This window comes from Hibiscus syriacus, unplaced genomic scaffold, assembly GCF_006381635.1.
Source record: "Hibiscus syriacus cultivar Baekdansim isolate YM2019G1 unplaced genomic scaffold, ASM638163v2 tig00110279_pilon, whole genome shotgun sequence".
Lineage (NCBI taxonomy): Eukaryota > Viridiplantae > Streptophyta > Magnoliopsida > Malvales > Malvaceae > Hibiscus > Hibiscus syriacus.
The window spans coordinates 221850-246569 of NW_024062659.1; the positions used below are offsets into that span (position 1 = coordinate 221850).

The 24720-nt window shown below is 33.2% G+C and overlaps 3 protein-coding genes and 1 pseudogene across 3 annotated transcripts; all 4 read left to right on the forward strand.

Annotated features, from left to right (window-relative positions):
* The first annotated feature begins 1517 nt into the window (after positions 1-1517).
* LOC120115826 (transcription factor bHLH168-like) lies at positions 1518-2905 on the forward strand. Its single transcript, XM_039136424.1, has 2 exons — positions 1518-1772; positions 2834-2905. The coding sequence occupies exons 1-2, from the start codon at positions 1587-1589 to the stop codon at positions 2900-2902; spliced, it is 255 nt and encodes an 84-aa protein (XP_038992355.1). The 5' UTR covers positions 1518-1586; the 3' UTR covers positions 2903-2905.
* Positions 2906-5738: 2833 nt separating this feature from the next.
* On the forward strand, positions 5739-8225 carry LOC120115964 (annotated as a pseudogene).
* A 3598-nt stretch (positions 8226-11823) lies between these two features.
* LOC120115819 (probable serine/threonine-protein kinase PBL28) lies at positions 11824-16834 on the forward strand. The gene is made up of 7 exons (XM_039136419.1): positions 11824-12026; positions 12148-12338; positions 13219-13417; positions 13506-13669; positions 15535-15640; positions 16166-16288; positions 16729-16834. Exons 1-6 carry the CDS (start codon positions 11957-11959, stop codon positions 16246-16248), a joined length of 813 nt encoding a protein of 270 aa, XP_038992350.1. The 5' UTR covers positions 11824-11956; the 3' UTR covers positions 16249-16288; positions 16729-16834.
* Positions 16835-22004: 5170 nt separating this feature from the next.
* Positions 22005-23441, forward strand: LOC120115966 (protein ALTERED XYLOGLUCAN 4-like). The gene is made up of 2 exons (XM_039136566.1): positions 22005-22176; positions 22283-23441. The coding sequence occupies exons 1-2, from the start codon at positions 22005-22007 to the stop codon at positions 23401-23403; spliced, it is 1293 nt and encodes a 430-aa protein (XP_038992497.1). The 3' UTR covers positions 23404-23441.
* The last annotated feature ends 1279 nt before the right edge of the window (positions 23442-24720 follow it).

Here is a 24720-nt window from a genome sequence, read left to right on the forward strand (position 1 = left end):
AACAAAATCAACCATTACATTTCAATCAATTAAACAAGCACAAATAAGAATTATGTTCACATCAATTAAACAAATCAACTTTTACAAATCATCTTTTACAAATCAATTAAACAATCAAAAAATAAGCAATAATTCTTATTTCCTCATCTACTATTGAATCAACTTTTGCAACCATACATCATTTTCACGCAGCTCACTTCTGAGATTAACCTGCAGAAACCAAACATTTGCTCAAACAACACTTTCTACACATCTAAACCTACAAACAACAAATTATTGAATTCTAGGTACTTAACCAAACATTTTCAAACCACAAGCCTATAAACTTACCAATTGTTTATGGACATTTTTATAACGTGGATGCAGGTAGGCAGTGTCTCGTATATATCGATCTAGCCATATAATGCCGAAACCACAAGCCTACTGCAGCTCTATCTCTATCGGTGGGAGGTAGATACTTTATACTTTCTGTGATCAAACGCTCCAATGCCAAGCGTACGAGAGGACCACAATCCCCTCTGGGTCCTTTCGTTTATTGTGGTGCGGTCTCGTCTCTGCTAATTGTAATATTGAGCTTCTTTGGCTTCTTGTTTCCAGAACGAGTCCAATAATTTATCGCATCCAAGAATTTAGCCAAATGAGAGCTCCATCCCTTAATAATATCTCTTAAATCAGCCAATGATATGTAATTTATCATGATGACATATACTATTGCCTTAAGGGATGGGAGCTGAAGCTCGACGAGAAGCCAATGTTTACGTTCCAAAACAGGGATAAACACCTGCAATCATAAGTAATAATTCATTCATTTGCGCACTTATTTATGAATACCTTTAAACTCAATCTAAAATAAATACTAACCTTATCGACCTCCCACCATGCAGGATAAAGTTTAGCTTGTCCATTGTCCAACGCAAATGATTCATCTCGTTGATTCTTCAAGTGAACGGCGTTAAAAGACGTCGACATAATTGTATATTTCTTTTATTTTCCTTAAGTTTCCTAATTATTAGAAGACGTGACACCCACGCATCAATATACTGTTTTACAAAAAAAGACATATATTAGTAACTTACATAAATTTAAAAAAAATAATCAAATTGAAATATAAGAAAAATATAAGACTTACCCCTCCATCGAAATAGCCATTGTCTTCGACCCCTAATAATACGCCCCACCAAGACCGATCAAGTAACAAATAGATATCATCGTTGAGCTTGTATATGTCAGTGAAACACCCCTGGCTCCTCTCATGTAGATAAAAATCAACTGCGGTCTTAGCCCAAAGGGTGTTATCCAGAATTGTGTCTGGTAGTTGTCTCCTCTCCACTTCAGATACTGGTATGGTACTGGCCGGTAACTCATACGAGAGCCAACTTGAATCCATCATGTCCGGCACGTCAGAGGGTTTCTCAAGAATCTTACATATGACGCCATGTGAATCGGGCTCTTGAATGGTGGGAGGGACCTCTTCAACGATGACAGTGGCCTCTTGAACGGTGGGAGGGGGAGAAGGAGGCTGCTTGGAGCAATACGAGGGGGCGAAGGCGCGATTGGAGGCTGCTTGTGAAGTGAGGAAGAGGAGGATGATAAGGCCGGTTGTTAGTTTTAGGGATTGGGATTCGAATTTGGAAGTGAATTTGATCATAGGGTTGGATATGGGGTTTGCATTGTCTGATTTCATCAATATTCTTCAAGAAGAAGGAGCTGATATCTTAAGTGCAACTTGCCATCATGTTGGAGATAGGGCAATATACACAATCCTTTCTCAGGTACATGCACACACATGAATGCATGCATGCATATTAAGGTTTTCATAAAGATTTGGTTAAAAAGATTTCACAAACTCTGCAATTCATTGTCTCAGCTTGAGATCATGTGCATGCAACCCTCCTTTCCTTGTTCACTATATATATATAAAAATATTTTTTTCAAAAAACTACTTGAGATTATTTTATCAAACATTTTAACCTAATCTTCATGAAAACCTCAATATTAATCCATGTTATATATATATATATATATGGATGGACCGACGGGTCGGGTGGGGCAGACGTCCCTCTGAAAATTTCAATTTCTCATATATTTTAGATATTTTCTTTGTATTTTCTATTGATAATTTATTTTAATCACCTAAAACTTTATAGATATGTCCTTAAAATTTTATATAATTTCATTCTCATAACATAAAATGTTAAGTCCGTCCTTGTTAATATAACATATATATATATACTATGATAGTGTATTTGAGTGACTATGCACCTCATATTAATGTTTTCATAAAGATTGAGTTAAAAAGTTTGATAAAATAATCACAATTAGTTGTTTTTTTTAAAGGGGTAAGTTTCCATAAGGAATTAATATTAAGTGTTGTCAAATACCTCTTTTTATCTTAATCTCAAACCCTAAACCTTAAATTTTAAAATCTAAAATCATGAACTCTTAACTCATCATAAACACTAAACCTCATATCATAAACCCTAAATTCTAAAACTTAAATCTTAAATCTTAAAGCCTAAAAAGAAAAAATAGTATTTTATTGCGAGTTAAAGAAATATTTATTTATGAGTTATAAATTCAATTAAATTTAAGTTTATTTATCTATTTAAATGATCATAAATTAATATAAAATTTATTAATTTTACATAGCGTAAGTGAATCCTAAATATATATATATATATATATATATATATAATTATATAACTAATGTTATCTGTGTGATATAATGCATGCAAACTTTCTTTTTCTTGTCCGATCCTTATATATATAATATGCGAAAGCTTTGTCAAAAATGAATCTCATAGGTTTTGCCATTTAAATCCTTGTTTTGCAGGCTATCTATCCTAGAATTGGTATTGCAACTTCAAGTGTGCATGAGAGGTTGAAGAGTTTAATATGTTGAAAATATATATATGGATGGATCGAAGGATGGATGGGACAGACGTCCTCTCTGAAAATATTAAATACATCATGTTTAAATATTAATGTTATTCTCTAATATCGTACGGAGTAAATGTTTAATTAATACATTAATAATATATAATTTTATGTAATGTCAATAAATCAGATGATAATATGATGATGTTTGATCTTTTGATTTCATTGACGGTGCATAAAATTATATTGTCGGTTCATCAACTATTGATCCTTGTAGCAGAACAAGCATCTAATGTAATTGATAGAGTATTGGAATGGAGAATGTTTTGTTTTTCTTTTTTGGTGCAATATCAAAACTCTTAACTTCACAATGATAAATATCATTTATTTCCTCTTTACATGCCTTAGTTTATAGTATTTTATATAAAAAATTAGGGTAAGGTATACAAATGATCCCTTGATTATAGAGCGGTGTTTTATTGAGTCTCTAGACTATTAAAAGTTACAAAATAATCCCTCGACTAGAGAATGTTGCTTTTTAGTCCATCGACTATTAAAAGTTACAAAATGGTCACCCAACTATTCATTATGTTTCAAACTCGTCATTTTTCATTAAAAATGATGACAATCTAAGTTGGAAGTTAACATGTTGACTATGATATGATAGTCTGTTTGAGATTTTGGATCAGATTTTATCATATCTCAGTCAGCAGATTAATGTACAACTCAAAATTGCCAGTAATTTTTTAGCTAAAATGACGAGTTTGGAACACGATGAATAGTCATGTGACCATCTTGTAGCTTTTAATAGTCAGGGGATTCAAAAAAGCAACATCCTATAGTTGGGGGTTATTTTGTAACTTTCAATAGTCGAAGGACTTAATAAAACAATGCCTTCTAATCATGGGACCATTTGTGTATTTTACCCAAAAAATTAATATATGTGTAGTTCCCTTATGGACTGACATTATGATTTGCTTTAGATGTTATGAAAATAACGTGGAGGGAGAATAATAAGAACTAAAATATTGGAGGTGATGATCAATCATGTTGGATGAGGAGGTAACGTAGTTATCGATTGTTTGACGTTGATGATTTATAAGATAATACATGTTCAAAGATTATTGATCATTTTATAATAAATATTTATGTTTTTGTATATGTAGTGTTCGAATCCGAGACTTCAGTGATAATAGCAAATCCTTTAATCATTCAAGATTGCTCGATTCGTGCTGCTACCTATATTCATTCAATCGATTTTTGGACCATTTTATCCAGACTTTACGAGTAAAACTTAAAAGACTTCATGCACCAGTAAAATTTAAAGATTTCATGCACCCTTAAACCACAAGTGGTAGATAATTTATGCATATGATTTAGATATTAACCTTTTCATTTTTATAATTGGATTTCTTATTTTTTTTTGCTGTCAAATCACTGATTATGCCCTTACATACGTGGTTATTAGATACCCATGGGGAGGCCCATTACAGTACTTGTATGTTTCTAGCCAAAATTTTATTTAAAATGGGAGCATATGGATTAATTCGTATCAATATGGAATTATTACCCCATGCTCATTCCATATTTCCCCTGGTTGATAATAGTGAGTACAATACAAATAATTTATGCAACTTCAACATTTCTTGGTCAACGGAATTAAAAAAAAAAATAGCCTATTACTCCGTATCTCATATGGGTTTCATAATTATAGGAATTGGTTTTATAATTGATACGGGACTCAATGGAGCTATTTTACGAATGGGAAGAAGCACAAAAGGTGAATATTGATATGCATGCTCCATAAAAAAATTTCTTATTCTTTCTTAATTAATCGTTTCTGATTCACTGTCTCTTCGCTCTTTTGATTGAATGATTGAAAGGGAGCAATAAAAACATCAAGATATTACAAAGTTAATGGAATTTTCTATTCTTAATTTTTCAATCTTTCTCGATTAATTCTTTTCTATTTACAATCCGTAATAGTGCGAAAGGAAAGCATTGCTCCAAGTTGTTCAAGAATAGTGACATTGAGTTTCTTGATCCTTTGACTTAGGATTAGTCAATTCTATTTCTTGATGAGGCAAGGAAGGGATATAACTCAACGGTAGAGTGTCACATTGACATGATGGAAGTCATCAGTTCGAACATGATTATCCCTAAATCCAATGTGAGTATTTTTATTTTGCCTTTCTCACCCGTCGTGATCAAATAAGAATGGATAATAGGCTCGTGGAATTGTCGTGGGGGGCTTAAAGGTCAATGTTGTTTATATAAATAAGTTCAATTTATCATTTCGTCATTATTATTATTATTATTATTATTATTATTATTATTATTGCATTAGTTTAACCTTCGCTAAACCTTAAACCATAAATCAAGAATCTATTGTAGCCCTTGATAAGATTCCAATGACAAAGGATTCATTAAAATAACCTGAAATATCCTAAACATACCCAAACAACAATGATATAATTTGCACTACCACAATAACACATGATTCATTACATTTACCTTGAACTCTGAACCTAAGGCTAAGTTACTCCTGTGTCAGTGTCAGCTCAGCTCCCACTAGTTCTTCACCAGCAAGTAAGCAATTTCCAAAAAAAGCTTGCTTTCTTTTCTTTGATCTGATCATAATTTACAGCTTAAGTCCTTTGATTTTACATTGTTCTTGCAGAGATCCTTTATGGGGTTTTCTCTAAATCTTTGTCTGCTTCCATGAAATGGCTATGGTCACTCAAAACTACAACTTATACAGGTCTTTTTTTTTTTGTAGATCTCTTTACTATTAGAACCTACATTTTCTTTCTGTTTTTGGTGTCGATAGGGTGATTTGCATGTGATTTATGTGTTTACAGCCATTACTGGGCGTTCAATGGTGAAGTTCGAGAGTGGATACACTGTGGAGACTGTGTTTGATGGAAGTAAGCTTGGGATTGAGCCGCACACTGTTGAGGTTTTGCCTAATGGGAGCTTCTGATTTTGGACTCCGCTAATAGCAACTTGTATAGGATTTCTGCTTCTTTATCTTTGTGTAAGTGAATTTCTTATTTCTTTGTGAGATTATCTCGGTCGAATTACGATCCTAGTCTCTTTACTATGATAAAATTCTGAATTTAATCGAAATACTTTGATTTATCCTAATTCGGTTGTGTTATATTATCGGTTGGACTTGATTGATTGGATTTTCACGATGGCCTTGATTGTGTGCTTGGATGATAGTTAAGAAAATTTCATTTCATCGGTTTAACGGTAGCGGTTACCAGTGATATCGGTTTGGATCTACTAATAACATTATAAAAGCATAGGGACTAAATTATGACAAATTAAGATATAGGGGTTAAACCTTAAATTTCATCATAGTTATAAGGACTATGTATTGTGTCAATACTAGTATTGCCCTGTACATAGATTTGTTCAATTTGTATTTGGAGGATCATATCTCTATATCCATGTCGATATATGCATCGGAAACGAGTGCCGTAGATGGGTGTATCGAGGCAAAACGAAGAGTCGGAGCAACTTAGGTTTTGCCTTTTGCTGCAAATAAGATGGAAACGAATAGATCTGTGAGTTAATGGAACCTCAACTACCTCAACTTGTTGTGCTATTGCTCAATGTTATTCTTAGTTTTTCATGCTTTATTTATTCACTGTGATTCTTAAGCGAATTTCGCTTGGTCCGTGTTACTCTTAATCGGCTTAGTGCATGGTTAAAACGTCTGGTAAGATCGATCACAAGTAAAGATATAAGTATTCACTGATGCAATTCTATAGTTGTGCTATGATTTGATTTTTCCCTGAGAAACTCTTTTATTGTGATTGTTTTATGGGAGAACTGCAGATACTAGACCACGGCTGGTTGCGGGATCTCCAGAAGGATACCCCGGACACATAGATGGGAAGTCCCGAGAGGCGAGGATGAACCATCCTAAAGGGTTAGCTGTAGATGACAGAGGGAACATTTATATTGCAGACACTATGAACATGGCAATAAGGAAGATAAGTGATGCAGGTTAGCAATGTAATCACCGAGTTATCCGTATCCTATGTTCTTTTTTTAAAAGTGTGAACGAGAATCCTTCGGTGAGATTAGCAGCCATCATATGTTGTTGATACGAGCGGAATCGTCTTCAGGTGTTACGACAATTGCTGGTGGAAAATTGAGCCTTGGAGGGGGACATGTAGACAGACCAAGTGAAGATGCAAAGTTTTCTGATGATTTTGATGTGGTCTATGTCGGAAGCAGTTGCTCCCTTCTCGTTATAGATAGAGGAAATCGAGCAATCAGAGAGATTCAACTACATTTCGACGACTGTGCCTATCAGTACGGAAGTGGTTTTCCTCTCGGTAAGTTGATCCCCTCGAGTCGATCTTCATTTATTGTCGGTATTGGAGCTTTACACTCGATTTTCTTTTGTTCCAGGAATCGCTGTACTCATTGCGGCTGGATTCTTCGGTTACATGCTAGCTCTGCTGCAACGTAGAGTGGGCACCATCGTATCGTCCCAAAATGTGAATGTTCGGCGTTACTATTTATATACTCTTCTGCTTTGCCCGAACGTTGCATGTAAAAGTATTTTCTGTAGCTGCGTATACTGGTATCCGACACTCGTACTCGATTCCAGGTAACTTAGTTCTCATTGCACAATTCACCACTGAAATGAAATGTTTAATTCCATGGATCAGGGTTCAGTTCAAGTGAATGCTGCTGTATCGAGTCCGAATCAGAAGCCCGTGAAATCCGTCAGGCCACCTTTAACTCCAACAGAAGATGAACACGAGAGGCAAGAAGAAGGCTTCATTGGCCCTTCGGAAGCTTGTTCTCAACGGCGGAGTGTCGGTTCTCAAATCATGGGAGGAGTATTTCCTGGTTTTAGAAAGAAGTCACTGAGCCCACGACCTCAACAACCGATGCATTCGACGCATTGGCCTGCACAAGAGAGCAACGTGATACCGGACAAAGACGAGCCCCCCACTCCGCGGAAGACATATCCTTTCATGTCCAAAGATGCAGAAAAGATCCATCAGTTGTGTCAAAGTCGGGTCTTCTACCACGGATGGGATGCCGATGTGCAGCATCAGGATCACCTCCAGAAGCAGCATCGCTATCAATCATCCGCCCCGCATACTTACTATGAGCAGAGCCATGAGAAAACCAACGAGGTCGTTTTCGGGGCAGTTCAAGAGCAAGACAGGAAGCGCGAAGCTATGCTGAAAACCGCCGCTGACGGTGACAACACCTATGATCGTCACAATATTTGCTTCCAATCGAATTCGAGTTTCCATCATGGCTATAAAATACACAACAGAGATAAATTTGGGGTAGAGAAAGTATTATTGTAAATGTTGAGAGTCAAACTCTAAACTTGGTAGATGATTATATAATCAATTGATTTAAATTTTGGATTTTATTGTCACCAAAGTTTCGTTCACAAATGAAATGAGCGTTCGTGAACCATGGTCATTGTATGTGATAATAATCCGTACATTAATTTTTTTCTTTGGTTCAAGTTAAATAAAAACGGCAAAATGACACCCGTAATCCTCGTACTTTCAAAAAGATAGCCCTTTAATCAATGTTTTCCGTCATTGATCAACGGTTCTGTTAATTCCTACTGATGTGGCATCAAGCAGGCCAATGCTAGTGCCTTTTGGATTTATAAATTGGGTAAATTGCACATTCATACTAAACTTTAAAAAAAATCAATTTAATCACTCAATTTTTGAAATTCTCATATGTTAATCATCATGACTTATTTTATTAATATTTATGTATGATGCGTCATTTATTATTTTATTAATATATGATTAAAATAATATTAATTAAATTAAAATTTTAAAATTGTATTTAAATCAAAAATATATTCTCCAAAATCCCAAAGCACAACACCACCGTCACCCTCACCCTCATCGGCCTCTCCAACCAGGGACAGATCTACATGGTGCCTGGGAGAGCCAACACCTCCCAAAATTTTAGTATAATAATATTTTAGGTTTTTTTAGTTTAAATATTAGTTGAACAAGCCTTTGTCCCTCAAATTTTAGTTTTAAATACTTAATAGATTATTGTTCTTCTGATATAAAACTATTATTGCCCCTTAACATTTGATCCTGGTTCCGTTCCTGTCTCCGATCAACCTCTTCCTTTCTGACTGCCATCCAAAATAGGGTGTCGTGTGTAGGGATAGAGCTCTATAGGGAGTGGGAGGGCTATTGTCCCTCCAAAATTTTTGATTTAATAGCATTTTAGGTCTTACCAGTTTAAATTTAAGTAAAATTATACTTTTGTCCCCCAAAATTTTAAATTAAATACATAATAAGTCCTTACTATTTTGAAATTAAGTACCTTGCTCCTCCTAATATTTGATCCTGGCTCAGTTCCTAGTCGTGTGAGAGATGTTGCAACTCCTGCAATATCACTAATAAACACTCATATCCACCACCATTGAAAGTAGAGGTGCTTAATGAGTTGACATCTCGTGAGCAACTCGAACTCGACTTGGTCAAAATTCGATAAAAGCTCGACTTAAATTGACTCAACTCGAACTCGAGCTTGGCTCGAGACCTTAACGAGTTGAGTCGAACAAACTCCAACTCGACTTGACAAGTTCACGAGCAACTCGTTAATTTTTTTATAATTTTTTAGTAGTTATCTTAAAATATTATTTTATTCAAAAAATTACTAATAGTTAATAAATGACTAATCTATTATTTTTCTAATAAATAATTAAAATATTAAATTAATATTATTTTACTACACCCAAAAATCAAACCCTAATTATTATTTTAATGTAATTGTGGATTGTTATTTTGGAGTTTAGACTTTCAATTTGTTTTATACACTCTTTTAATAATTTTTTTGTTAAATTTATTAATTTATATTAAGCTCTATATAATATTAGTAGATTTTATCTAATGTTAAAAAAATAAGATAAAAATTTTGTTGAGCTTAACAAGCAATAAGACGAGCAACGGACTTAACGAACTTACAAGAACGAGTTGAGCAACAAATTTTTTAACGAGCACGAGTCGAGTAAAATTTTAACGAACTTAACAAGCACGAGTCGAGTTGAGCAATAATTTTTTTTAACGAGCACGAGTAAAGCACTGCCCAACTAACGATCGACTCGCTCGATAAGCTCCCTAATCGAAAGTGCTGTAAAAATCCATTTTGTTATCCTAAACTGTTGTATTCTGAATGCAGACATGAAAGAATTCATTGAAATCTTAAGGTCCACATTAGGGTTAAAATGACATAATTAGAGACCCATCTCTTGTCCTTTTCAAAATAAATAATCATACAACTTTAGCACCAGAGCAAATGACCGAAAGCACCCTCTCAACGGCTACTCTCACATCTCAATCACCTTTAAAAATAAAACACAGCCATCATGTATTTGTTGTGTTTTCATTATTTTAAATGTTATAGTTGTGTACACTTGTATACTCGTATAAATGGTAAAACATCAATAAGTTAGATTTTAGGGTAAAGTACCTAAATGGTCCCTGACTATAAGTATTATTTTATCGAGTCTTTGTTTATTAAAAATTACAAAATGATCTCCCGATTGTTCTTTTTTAAATCCCTTGATTATGAAAAGTTATAAAATGATAACGCAATTCGAGTTGGACGTTAACTTGTTGATTGATATATGATATAATATGATCTCAGAATCTCAAACAACTATCATATCATAGACAGCAAGTCAGCGTCTAACTCAAGCTACTATCAATTTTTAACAAAAAATGACGACTTTGGAACACAATGAATAGTCGGGTGGCCATTTTAAACTTTTAATAGTTGAGAGACTAAAAAGTAATATCTTATAATTAGATTTTATGGTTTAAAATTTATACTTAGATTAGGAGTGGACAGAGGCTCTACCTCCTATTTTCTTGGAAAATTAACATTTAATCCTTTAAAAAAATTAAAATATATTTTGGCCCCTTCAAAATATTAATTTTTTTATGTTTTAATTTTTCTAAAATTTTAGTAATTTATCTCCTATAACTTTTGAAAGTTCTCATTAATCACACACTTTTTGAAAATTTAACCACCCCAAAACATGTTACCAAGATTTGTCATTGACTCGAGTATTATGTTCGTTGGATATATATATATATATATTTCATATAATTAGGGTAAATTATGAATTTAGTACTTAAATTATTAATTTTGATTTATTTTAGTACTTAAACTTTTAATTTTTTCAAAATCATGCCTAACTTTTAATTTTTGTTTCATTTTAGTATCCACCATAAAAACTTAACGGACGGATTCGTCGGTTGTCACGTCTACTGTCGCCGACCATCGCATTCGTCGATTGATGAAGCCCAAACTTTTCCACCCACACCTTTTTAACCCTTCGTTTCATCGGAAAATCTCAATCTCTCCAAATCGATGATGGACTCTTCGACTTCTTCATCTCCAATCTCTGTCGTCAATAGTTTGATGGGAATGAAATTTGACTATGTTGGTCGACTCATCATTCTCTCATGGTCCATCGTTCAAATTTGTCATCCGTCCACTAAAACTATACCCCGTCAACCGTCTGTTAAGTTTTTAACGGCGGGTACTAAAATGAAAAAAAAAACATGTAAGGTATGTTTTGAAAAAAATTAAAATTTAGATATTAAAACAAATTAAAACTGATAATTTATATATTAAATACGTGGTTTACCTAAAATTATACGATCAAATCGATCGGATTTGGAATTATGGGTTGTAATCAAATTTAGGTAGGGGAAGAAATACCAAATTCTATGTTTCCTTTCAACAGCATTTTCTTTTCCTTCAAGTACATCTCTGTTCGCTGTTGCTGTGCTGTTTGAGTAGTTTCTAAATCTAACCTCAATTGCTTAACACGTACTCTATACGAGCAGATTCCTCGAATATCTCTTCCCATTCCTTCATATATTCTTCTCCAGCATCAGGCTAAGAATTTGATCTCTTTTTTCACCTGTTCTTCGTAACCAAACTCATGCAGCCCAACTGTTCGACATATTGCCCGTGTGATGTAATATAATCTGTCTGGTCATCAGCACGAAGGATCGATCCGAGGAAGCTTAAAACGATGCCTTTCGGGTTAGTTTCGGCTTGGAACAAGCGACGGAGAAGCAAATCTCAGGATCATACCGACCCATGTACGTTGTTTTACTTCATGCGATGCATATGTGTATGTTGATGATTATGTTCATGGGGTGTAATCAGACGATGGGTCTGTGTTTTTAGGCTCCAAACTATGTTGCATGCCTTCTTTTTCAGGGGTTTATAAGCCGGTTGAGTGCTGGCAGATTGAGGAGAATCAGATTCCCAGGCCAGGAAAGAGACGACAGGGATCATCGGTGTTCACGCTCAAGGAGATGGAGGAAGCGACGCGTTGTTTCAGTGATGAGAATCTGCTTGGGAAAGGAGGGTTTGGCCGAGTTTATAAGGGCACTCTTCGATCAGGAGAGGTATTTATAAACTTGGTTTAAGTATTAATAATTATTTTGGATAAAATACGACATGATTTTTTAAAAAACAATTATAAGTTTTGATTTTTTTAGTACTTAAATTTTAATTTTTAAAATTATGCCTAAAGTTTTGTTTTTGTTTCATTTTAGTATCCCGTTCAAAATTTAGCATTAAGTTTTGGAATTTTTTTTGAAATTTTAGGTACTAAAACATACTAAAATTGATAGTTTAGATACTAAATGCATCAAGTTTTTAACGACAGGTACTAAAATGAAACAAAAACTAAACGTTAGATATGATTTTAAAAAATTTGAAAGTTTAGGTACTAAAATGGATAAAAACTGATAGTTTAAATACTAAACATGTAGTTTACCAAAAAAATTTGTTGGATGAGTTTTTTATGGGTAAATTACACGTTTGGTAACTGAGCTTTATTCTCTCTCTTATTTCACCCATTATACTATCAATTTTTTTAATTTATTCACTGAATTTTATAGATTAATTTTTTTGTCACTCTGCCGTTAAATAATTAAACGACATTAAGACATTGCAACTTACATCAAAACGACGTCGTTTAGATTTCATAAAAAAATAAATTTTAGACTAAAATGTCATTGTTTTGATTAAAATACAACCATGTCATAATGTTGTTAATTATTTAACGGCAGAGTGAAAAAAAAATTTAGTCAATAAAGTTGAGTTAGTAAATTGAAAGTACAATAAGTGAAATAGAAAAAGAGTAAAATTCAGTTGTCAAACGTGTAGTTTACCCTTTTTTATCCTAGCTATGACCATCTTTCTTTTACTCTTTATATTTGACCGTAAAGATTGACAGAAAAAAAAATAATACAAATTTCACCTTTTTCTTGCATTCCGAAGGTTGTTGCAATCAAGAAGATGGATCTTCCGGCATTCAAAGAAGCCGACGGAGAACGCGAGTTTCGCGTAGAAGTCGATATCTTAAGCCGACTTTACCACCCGAATCTGGTGTCATTGATAGGTTACTGTGCAGACGGAAAACACCGGTTTCTAGTCTACGAATACATGCAGAAAGGGAACCTGCAAGATCATCTAAATGGTAGAGTTTTTGGAGTTGAATTTTTTTTAATCAAATCCCACATAGAATCACAACATATACGTATCGACTTTGAAATCGGTTTGAATAGGTATCGGTGAAACGAAGATGGATTGGCCTTCGAGGCTGAAGGTGGCCATCGGAGCAGCTAGAGGGCTTGCTTATTTACATTCCAGTTCTGCTGTTGGGATCCCTATTGTTCATAGGGATTTCAAGTCTACCAATGCTCTTCTCAATGCCAACTTTGAAGCCAAGGTAAGTCAATCTTAGCTACTTTCGCATGAATTTTGATAATTTAAGTTGTAAATATGTTTGGTTAAGAAATTAGATTGAATCGGTTGGGTCGAATTGAAAATAACCGGAAAAGTATTCGGGGACAGAACTAGGGTAAAACTTTAGGGTGATAAATATAAATAAAGTAAAATGATGGTTAGAGTCTAATTGATAAGCTATCAATTTAAAATTAAGAAATAGAAGTATAGGATCAAATTTATTTAATTTTGAAATTGAAAGGACCTAAAAGTATTTAAACCAAAAAAAATATAGGCCAAGGTTTAATATGTCTAGTTTCAAACCTAAGAGGACCTAAAAAGTAATCGTACTCGAAAGGGGCTAGATCTAATTCACATAGTTTCAAAATTAAGAGGGACCTATAAAGCAATTATATCCAAAAGGGTGCTAGGATCTAATTCACGTATTTTCAAAATTAAGAGGACCAAAAAACAATCGAATAAAAGAAATTAGAGGACAAAATTTAATTTGTCTAGCTTTATAATTAGAAGGATCAAGAAAACAATTAAACCTATTTTTCCTTGGAGGTTATGACCCCTTCTCCTTTCCCATAGCTTTGTCCTTGATTACTATATTAAAATAATTTATTATATTAATAAAAAAATAATTTATTATAACCTAAAGACGAATTAATATAACTATAATAATAATTTATATTTTAGTCAACCATCAATTTTTGCCTTTGTCACAAATTTTCATTTCATAAAACTATAAATTGATCTTTTATAATTAACAAGAATAAAGAACGCATGTAGTACTTAAACTATTAGTTTTAGACTGTTTTGTACTTAAACTTTTTTTTAAATCATACCTAAAATTGAGTTTTTGTTTCATTTTAGTACCATGCCGTTAAAAACTTAACGCGTTTAGTACCCAAACTATCAACTTTGGTCCGCCTTAGTACATAAACTTTCAATTTTTTCAAAATTTAATGTTAAATTTTGAAAGGTGTACTAAAATGAAACAAAAACTAAGAGGGTGTTTGGATGGAGGAATGTGGGATTCCCATGGGAATGAAATCTACATTCCCCTGTTTGGTTAGCCCGGGGGTAATGTAAGATTACCAATAGTGGATTTTTTTGGGTATATTACTGGGAATGTCATTACCTCCATTTCCTTAGGTATTGTTGGATTCCCGGCGTTTTGGACTAAAATGCCCTTAAATTTTTTTTAAATATATTTTTTCTGTCATTGAATAATAAAAATTCTACGAATGTTAAATTACAAATTTATCCTTAAATTATTTTAGATTTACAAAAAAATCTATAATTAAAATTTTATATGAAGTTCAGGGGTTAAAATAAAATTTTACCATTTCATTAAACCTTTTTATATTTTCAATTTTGTAAAAAAAATTATATAAATTTTATGAATTTAATTTTTTAAAGAAAATATATAAATATTTTCCACCTTGTTAAAAAAACAAATATATAATAAAGACAATTTGGTTAAATATACATTCCAATAATCTTTTATTCTTTTAACCAAACACGGTAATCTTACATTCCTGCGAAGCCAACCAAACACAAAATACAACATTCCCAGTAATCTTATTCACTGGTAATCTTACATTCCCATTGTTTATCTTTCATTCCATGAACCAAACGCACCCTAAAGGTTTTAACGGCAAGTTGCTAAAATGAAACAAAAACTAAACTTTAGGTATGGTTCTAAAAAAGTTAAAAGTTTAGGTACTAAAATAAATCAAAACTAATAATTTAGGCACTAAATGTGTAATTTACCCAATTAACAAATTAGGTCACTTCTTTTAATTCCATTGAATACTTTTAATGTAAAACTAAGACCCAATATTGCTATTTTTCCCACAGATATCTGATTTTGGATTAGCCAAACTGATGCCAGAGGGTCATGACATTTATGTGACAGCCAGAGTTCTTGGTACATTTGGCTATTTCGATCCCCGAATACACTTCGGTACGTATTTTTCGTCAATTTTATAATTGTGATTAAAAATTGTCATATATTTTAGGATAAAATATAAAAATGGTCCTAACTATATGATATTATTTTATTAAGTCTATCGACTATTAAAAGTTATAAAATGGTCACCCGACTATTCATTATATTCCAAACTCGTCATTTTTCATTAAAAAATTTAACCTCGTCTAAGCTGGATATTAACATGATGGCTGAGATATAATAGTCGTTTGAGATTCTTGGATCGGGTTTTATCATATCACAAGCAACATATTAACATTCAGCTAAGGATGTCGTCAATTTTCTAACGGAAAAGGATGAATTTGAAATATAATGAATAGTCAGGTGATCATTTTGTAACTTTTTATAGTTGAGGGACTCAACAAAACAACACTCTATGATCAGATGACTATTTTATAACTTTTAACCATCAAAGGATCATTTGTATACTTTATCCTATATTTTATTTATTTAAATTTCCTTTCCTAAATAATCGTGTTTTTCATTTATCTTCGACGACAGACGGGGAAATTAACTTTACGAAGCGATGTTTATGCGTTCGGAGTGGTTCTCTTAGAGCTTTTAACCGGACGCCGAGCTGTTGACATAAACCAAGAACCGAATGATCAAAATCTTGTCCTCCAAGTAACTTAACGTTCTTCCTTTTCTTCATTTCTCTTCAAATTTATGGGTAATTTATGAGTTTAGTACCTAAAATCTTAATTTTAGTTTGTTTCAGTAATTAAACTTTCAATTTTTTTAAAACTATATTTAAAGTTTAGTTTTTTTTTCGTTTTAGTATCTGTTCAAAATTTAACATTAATTTTTGATTTTTTTTAAAAGTTTAGGTATTAAAACCGACCACAACTGATAATTTATATACTAAATGCGTTAAGTTTTTAACGGCGGATACTAAAATGAAACAAAAACTAAACGATATGTATGATTTTGAAAAAATTGAAAGTTTAGATACTACAACAGATCAAAATGGATAGTTTACGTACTAAATGCATAGTTTACCCTAAAATTATTTGTATCTAACACTTATTGAGAATAAATTAATAAGTGGATGATACATGTTTTAGGTTAGACACATATTAAATGATCGGAAGAAGTTACAGAAGGTGATCGATCCAGAGATGGCTCAGAATTCGTACACCATCGAATCCATCGCTATGTTCGCGAACATGGCATCCCGCTGCGTCCGTGTCAAGAGCGGAGAGCGACCATCGATGCCGGAATGCGTGAGGGAACTCCAACTGGTTTTTTGCACAAATGAAAAAGGCATAGGCATGGGTTTTAGGATGCGTTAAGAGTTTAAGGAGTTGGCAGAAAATTGTATCATATCAACAATAAAGATGCTCTGAATCACGAGTAAATCATTAATACGAACTCAATTCGATAAAAGCGGTTAAAGAAAATACGAGTAGAAACTGTAAACACATGTTTTTTGTTTGGAGTCATTATGGAGATGATAATATATCTTGATATGTGTAGGCCAAATCTAGCATCACTTGATTGTTTGCTAATGGTTTTGCCTATTGCAACTAATCCTATGTGTCATAACCATTTTTTAAAAAAATAATTAAGTTTAAAAATAATTATGACTTTGAAAAAATTTGATGATTTATGAATTAGTTTGAATTAAATTGAAAAGAGTCGCCATCGACCTTTGGGTTAAGTAGGTCGAATAACTAAAAACGTCTTTTAAAACAATTTTAAGGAAAAATTATTTTTTAAGACAAAAATTAGTATGTGTTTACCAAAAACTCGATTTTAACGGGTCCGGGAGTCGATTACACGTGGGGAAGGATAAGCAACCCCACAGCGCCCAAAAACTGGTACTGAATCTCTTACACGTTGTCGTAAATGGTAGAAAGTATGAATCAAATATAAAGTAAAAATATTATCCATTTATTAAAGTGTGATTAATTTGCTCTGAATTAACTAGTTAGAGAAAATTCTTTAACTTAAAAAGAAATATCGAGATTTGCAATCCTCCATCGGGAAAGTTATCTTGTCTATTTCTTATCTGTAAAGAATATTCTCTCCTCAATAATTATGCGTATTAAATACAAACCGGAAATTAACATTTGCGTAAAACAAAATAAATTGCTACATAAAACGCATTGAATCGTAAAAAATGATAAAAAAAAATAAGCAAGATTTATTTCAAGTTCCCATTTTGTTCGAATGTCGTATCAGATTGTACTACTTCGATCAAGTGATACTTTTCACACCCATTCTACAAATATCGTTCGCGAAACTATTCGAATAATATTAACAGCTAAAAAAATACAATGGAAACAAACACAAATGGAAATATGTGAAATAAAACATATACAATAAATAGAGTCAATAATATATATATATATATATATATATATATTACAAATAACTACATAATATGCAAAACATATTCATACATAAATGACTAAAATAAAAATAAGTGAACATTACAAACCAAAATACAAACAATAAAAATAAGCACATAGGTGATTTCAGGGACCAAAATGGTACTTAGCAAAAACTTGAAGGGCTAAACAGTAATTACAAATAAACCAGAGCCAAGATTAGATAAATTAAATAATACAGGTGCTGGAAACGAAAATAACCCATAAATACTATTAAAGACTAAAATATAATGAAAGTAAAACATAAGGAAAAATTCAGGATTTAACCCAAAATATAGAACATTGACCAAAATGTAAGTTTCACAAACATCGATGACAATGTCTAAATTTACAAAATATTAACAAAACAGTCAAGTGACCAAGATACAAGAGTTATAAATGTGATGCATAAAATATAAAATGATTAAAATACAACAAATGATTATAACATAAGGTTACAAAAACTCAAGACCCCATTACATGATTTACCCATACGCTAAACTTACACTCAGACCCCTATCCAAACGACACTGTTTCGATCGGGGAATATAAGCCCAAAACATGGGCTTTTCTTTCTCATTCTCTCATTTCTCCTTGCTTTGAAAAACACACACAAAGAGAGAGGGTTTAAGAACTCTCTCAACTCTCTCATCGGGAAAAAGAGAGACCACCACCGCCGGTGGCGCTCACGGTGGCCGGAGAGACCTCCCCCCAGAATGCTTCTCTCACCTTACTCAACTCGAAACCCAATCCCGTTTGGCCTAAAAATAACCCTAGCTCCCTAGATCTAAAGGTTTACCATTCGAAACAACAAGGATTCGACGACCTTAAAGCTTCCCACTGTTCCTCCGATCAAATGTAAGGGCTTCTCTCTTTCTATTTTCCTTTTGATCTTTTTCTCTCTCCCTTGTTTCGTGTTTTTCCTCTGTTTTTTCTCTTCTAATATTTTCCTAAATAGTTCTCTGGGTTTTTTTTTCTGGGCTCCTTCTTGTGTGTCTTTTCTCTTTCCTTCTATGCTTTTATGTTGCATGTGGGTTTGGTGGTGATTGATACAAAATAAAGCTGCAACTGAGATATGCTTTTGACAGATTAGGATTTCCTCGGGATATCATTGATTTTCTTCTCCATTTATTTTTATTTTTTTCTACAGTGAATTGTTTTCTTTTAAATGATGGTGCCTCTGTCACTGTTGATGACAACATCGGGCGGTGGGACATTTAGCGACGACTCAGGAGTGCTCGGCGATGGCTCACGCAGCGAGGGGAACGAGTGATGGAGTCCACGCGCCAATGGGAGTTGAAACATTGGCAGCGACAACTATTGATTAGGGTTTAGAAACCCTAATTTGTTTGGGTTACAAACAGGTTGGTTCAGGTCGGATTTGGGTTAGACCTTGGGCATGGTACTGGGCTTCGGGTTGTATCTGGTTTAGGCTTGATTTGTTGGATTGGTAGGTTTGTAATTGAGTCTGCTGAGTGGGCTTCGGGTTTGGGCTTGTTTAGGTCTTTTGTTGTAACATGAAAAATGTAATTAAAATAATTAATAATAATATAATAATAATAATAATAATATTTTTTAAGATCCTGACAAAAACGGGTGTCAACACTATGCAATGCATTGTTTGTATAAACATTGTGAAATAAATTAAATTATGAGTAAATTTGCATATTTAGTCCTTTTAAATGTTAATAATTTCATTTAAGTTTTTCTAACATTTATGTTTTATTTTTGCTCTCAAACATTTCATAATTGAAGCTTAAAATGGGTAATTTTGTTTTAATCTTAATCATTTATTTATATTCGTTCAATGGTCATAATTTTGTATAAAATTAATAAGTTTTACATTGTATAAACGAATTTTATTTCATATAAAATTTTAATACTCTAAAGATATAAATATGACATGAAAAATAATATAAAAACACAATATAAATACATTCATGTATCAATGATACTTGAATTAGAAGGATGTTATTAAGAGAGTCTTAAAATTTTTAGTTGATGAATGACCTTATAAAAAGTAAATGATTAAATTATATTAAATTAAAGTATGGAAAATAAATTTTAAATTTGAGCATAATATAAAGACCAATATATTATTTGGTAAGTGATATTGAATGATACTTATTTAGTATAATCACCGGTATCAGATCTATTGACTGACTAATCCGGATCAGGTACTGTAGTGGCAAGGGCGATCATTCCAACCCAATTTACTCCATTCACAATGACCAGGACTCGAACTCTTGATTTTACTTAAGTGATCTAGTATCTAATCATATTAAGCCAACTGATAGTTGATATTGAATGATATTTATTATCTGTAAATATAATATGCAAATATAAAATGATGTTTTGTTGTTTGTTAATACAACACAGATCAATATGAACTACTTGTTGTTTGTATTATTTGTTTTTAAATTCCTAAAATAAAATTTAAAGTTGTTTGTATTCGTTACTCGCTTGTAAAATGTATATTCTTATTAAATTAATATTCTTTAATATTTTGTATTATATTCCTCTATTTACAAATATTGTGAAGGTTTCAATCATTTGTTTCAGATTAATTTTCATTTGATTATTATATTTAATGTTTGAATAAAAAAATTTTAGACATATTTAGATATTTCTTTAGATTTTCTTTCTGTAAATTTCAAGATTAATTTATCACTATTGATATAAGCACTTAACCTATTTGTATTGCTCGATCAATTTTTTATATGATTCACATGCTCTTTTATTTTTCTTATTGATTATTAATTTTATTTGTTAGTTTGAATTTTTTTAGATAAATGCTTATATTATATCCAAAAAAAAACTAAAGAAAATTGTATAAGAATTATTCACAAATCATCCATTACTTAAAACACACAATCTTCAATTCTTATATCAAGAATGACTAATCTGCCTAACCCTCACACAATTCATGCTCTCCACCTAAAGTCTAATTAATTTCTTAAGACGACACAAAAGTCCTCCTTCAGACGTAAATAACTCACAAAAAATCTTGTAATTTTTTCTTTTCAAAGCAACATCACACAACAATTTCAAACAAGCTTAAAGATAAAGGAAGGCAAAGACTTACCTTTTATATTACTTCACGCACACTCAAGTTCCCAATTCTAATACATAATTGGATTCATTCTTTTTAAGAGTTTTTGTTTTTTCTTTAAAGTAGAAACTTTGATTCATTCCTCTTAATTATACTGAGTTCAACTCTTATAGTCATCAAATCTTACCTACTAATTATAAACTAGGGAATATAAAATTACTAACTAATGGATAAGTGATCATAGTCTATAAATAAGTAATGAGGGCAGTAATATAGAGTATAGGGTGTAAGAGTAGGTTTTAGTTATCTAGAGTATAAATTTTAGGTTTGGGATTTGAATGGATATTATTTAGGGTGAATTAGAGGTTTGAATGGTATGAAATAGGGTTTGTGATTTTGAATTTAAAAGTATTTATTTTAAAATACATTTGGTATTAAATTATTATAATAAAAATAATCCTTTTCACAAAAAATATCAAAACATAAATAATTTAAAGTTTTGATAATTATATTAAAAATTTTATATTTTGATAATTAAGATGAGAGTGAAAAGATAATTAAATAATGAAATTTACCATTAAAAATCATATTACCTTTTTCATCCCTCAAACATGCAGACAGCCATTGATCGAACAAGCTTTAGAAATAGTCATGGAAAATAGGGTAGAGGCGTCAGATATCAACACATGTTTCAATTTCCTTAATCCAAGTGTTGCCATAAGCAACAATTTGATTAGTTAGCTATATCCACCTTCCTTCATAAAATTAGATTCCTTTTTTTCATCTTTGTTTCGACTCAAAACCCTAAAGTTACAACCTTTAATCCTCTCTCCTCTTTGTTTCACTTCGGGGTCTGATTCAAAGAACACATTTTTAACAAGCTGACTTGAGCCAGAAGAGCTCACCGAGTTGAGCAATGGGGGTGACGAGTCCACTCAAAGGCCATTCTTACCCTCATTCCCTCGTCAAGAAGCTTTTGCCTTGTTCTCTTTATCCCCTTTATGTTCTTCTTCCCATGGCTCTCTTCAGCTTTTGTCTTCACGTTTTTTCATCTACCCCGAGCCTCATCCATTTACCTTCCTCCAACGGTAACACAATGACTCACTGACTCACTGACTCAAATTTGTGATTTTGTGTCCTTTGATATGGGGTTTTGTATTGGATCATGGGATTTATTTGTTTTTAATTTTGCAGGAGAATTGATACGAAATGGACGATTTTGTAACTACAACAATGGCAGATGGGTACATGATAAGATGGGGCCTTTGTACAATGGCTCCACCTGTGGCACCATCAAGGACGGCCAGAATTGTTTCTCCCACGGAAGACCTGATCTTGATTACCTCTATTGGCGGTGGAAGCCGAGGCGATGCCGGCTGCCGAGGTTCGATCCCGGCTCATTCCTGGCCTTACTTAGCAACAAACACATAGCTTTCATCGGTGATTCCATGGCTAGGAACCAATTGGAATCGCTCCTATGCATGCTCGCCACTGTCTCCGAGCCTAACTTGGTTTACACGAGTGGCGACGACAATAAGTTCCGGCGGTGGCATTTCGCGTCTCATAACATCGCTGTATCGGTTTATTGGTCGCCGTTTCTAGTTAGGGGCGTCGAGAAATCGAGTTACGGTCCAAATTACAATGAACTGTATGTGGATAGTGTTGATGAGAGGTGGGGAGCTGATTTGGATCACATTGATATGATTGTACTATCAATAGGTCATTGGTTCCTCCATCCAGCCGTTTATTACGAGGGTGGTTCGATATTAGGTTGCCATCACTGCAAGGCATTGAATCATACCGAGACAGGGTTCTACGGTGCGATGAGGAAGGCCGTAAAGACGGCATTGAAGACGATAATCGAGAGGAAAGGGGTTAACAATGGTAACGGAGTTGATGTGTTTTTGACAACGTTTTCACCTTCACATTTCGAAGGAGAATGGGACAATGCCGGTGCTTGTTCGAGGACGAAACCATATAGGAGAGGTGAGAGGAGGCTCGAAGGAATGGATGCGGAGATGAGAGCTATCGAGGTCGAAGAAATGGAAGCCGCGAGGCTGAGTGCTAAGCAGATTAACGCCCGGGTGAGGCTAGCGATATTGGATGTGACCAAATTGTCACTACTTAGGCCGGATGGTCATCCGGGGCCTTACATGTACGCATTCCCGTTCGCTAACGGGGTTCACGACCGAGTTCAAAACGATTGCGTCCATTGGTGTTTGCCGGGTCCGATCGATACTTGGAACCAGATAATGTTACAAGCTATCAAGAGATGGAATGCTCGTTCAAGGATAGTAGTAAAGCTAATACCATAAAAAAAACCATGCCATATTGCTAGGTTTAGATGATTGCTTTAGGCTGCCATTGTGTTGGAACATAGTGTGGAGTTCCTTTTTAGGCTTAATATTCAAAATTTTCCCTAAAATATACTCTTTGATACCCAAACTTTTTTTCTGTTCATTTTGGTATATAAACTCTCGATTATATTCGAGGTTAAGTTAGATTGATTTTCTAAATAAGATATTTATATATAATATTCGAGGTTAAGTTAGATCAAATTTCTAAATAAGAGATTTATACATAATACTCGAATTTGAGATTTTCTATGAGGTACATGCATTAGTAACACATTAGATAAACTTTAGGGTAATTACTTCAAATACTACCAATCTTTAAGTGTTGACTCATTTATACCACCAACTTTTCAATAATGTCAATTTTAACACTAACGTTTACTTTAAAGTGCAATTACGTCACTCCGTGTTAGTGATTTAATGACATGATGACATGGCAGCACCCTAACGTTGTTAATGTGGATGGCTTACCAAAACGAAGTCGTTTTGACACAACTGTTTTAATATTTAAAAAAGTCAAAACGATGTCGTTTTATTTTTAAAAAAAATACTTCTTGTTAGATTTGAATCGTAAACGAACCAATTCTAAGCACCCAACCACTAAACTAATTTAAGGATTTATTATATTTTTAACAAAATTAATATATATTTTAAATAGTTGATATTCCATTCCAGTGTCTTCCCACTATTTACTCCTACCCAAACGGTTTTTTCAATCGGTCTTGTCGTTGGTTACCATTGTCTCCTTCGCCAACGACGCTCAGTCGAGGAATGCGGTGTTGAAGAAAGTCGCCGCTTGTCGACCTTTCGTTATCCAGAAGAGTTCGTCGGGGCGTTTAAGGATACGCGTGTCCGATGAGTTTATACGGACGTTGATGGAAGAAGGGAGAGTGAAAGAGGAAACGGAAGAAGAGAGCGGCGGGAGTAATAATAATAGACTATGCAGCACACCGCAGTTGCAGAAACAGTACACGCAAGAAACCGAAGCTGGAGACGATATAGGAGACGGAGAAGAAGAAGAGGAATATTCTGTCGTCTTTCAGAATGAAAATTAAGGCGAAAAAATCACAGAATTCGCAGTCGAAGAACAACAACGTAAAGGGTTCATTCATCTTATAGATCTAGTGTAATTAGTAGTGCCAACATTCCTCCATCTAAACCAAAGATTAAGATCATTAAACCATCAAGAAAATGATGAGAAAAGTTACAGTGTTTTCTATTTGATTTTTTTTTATAAACAGAATTTGAAAATGGCCTAGATTTTTGGAATCAATGAAA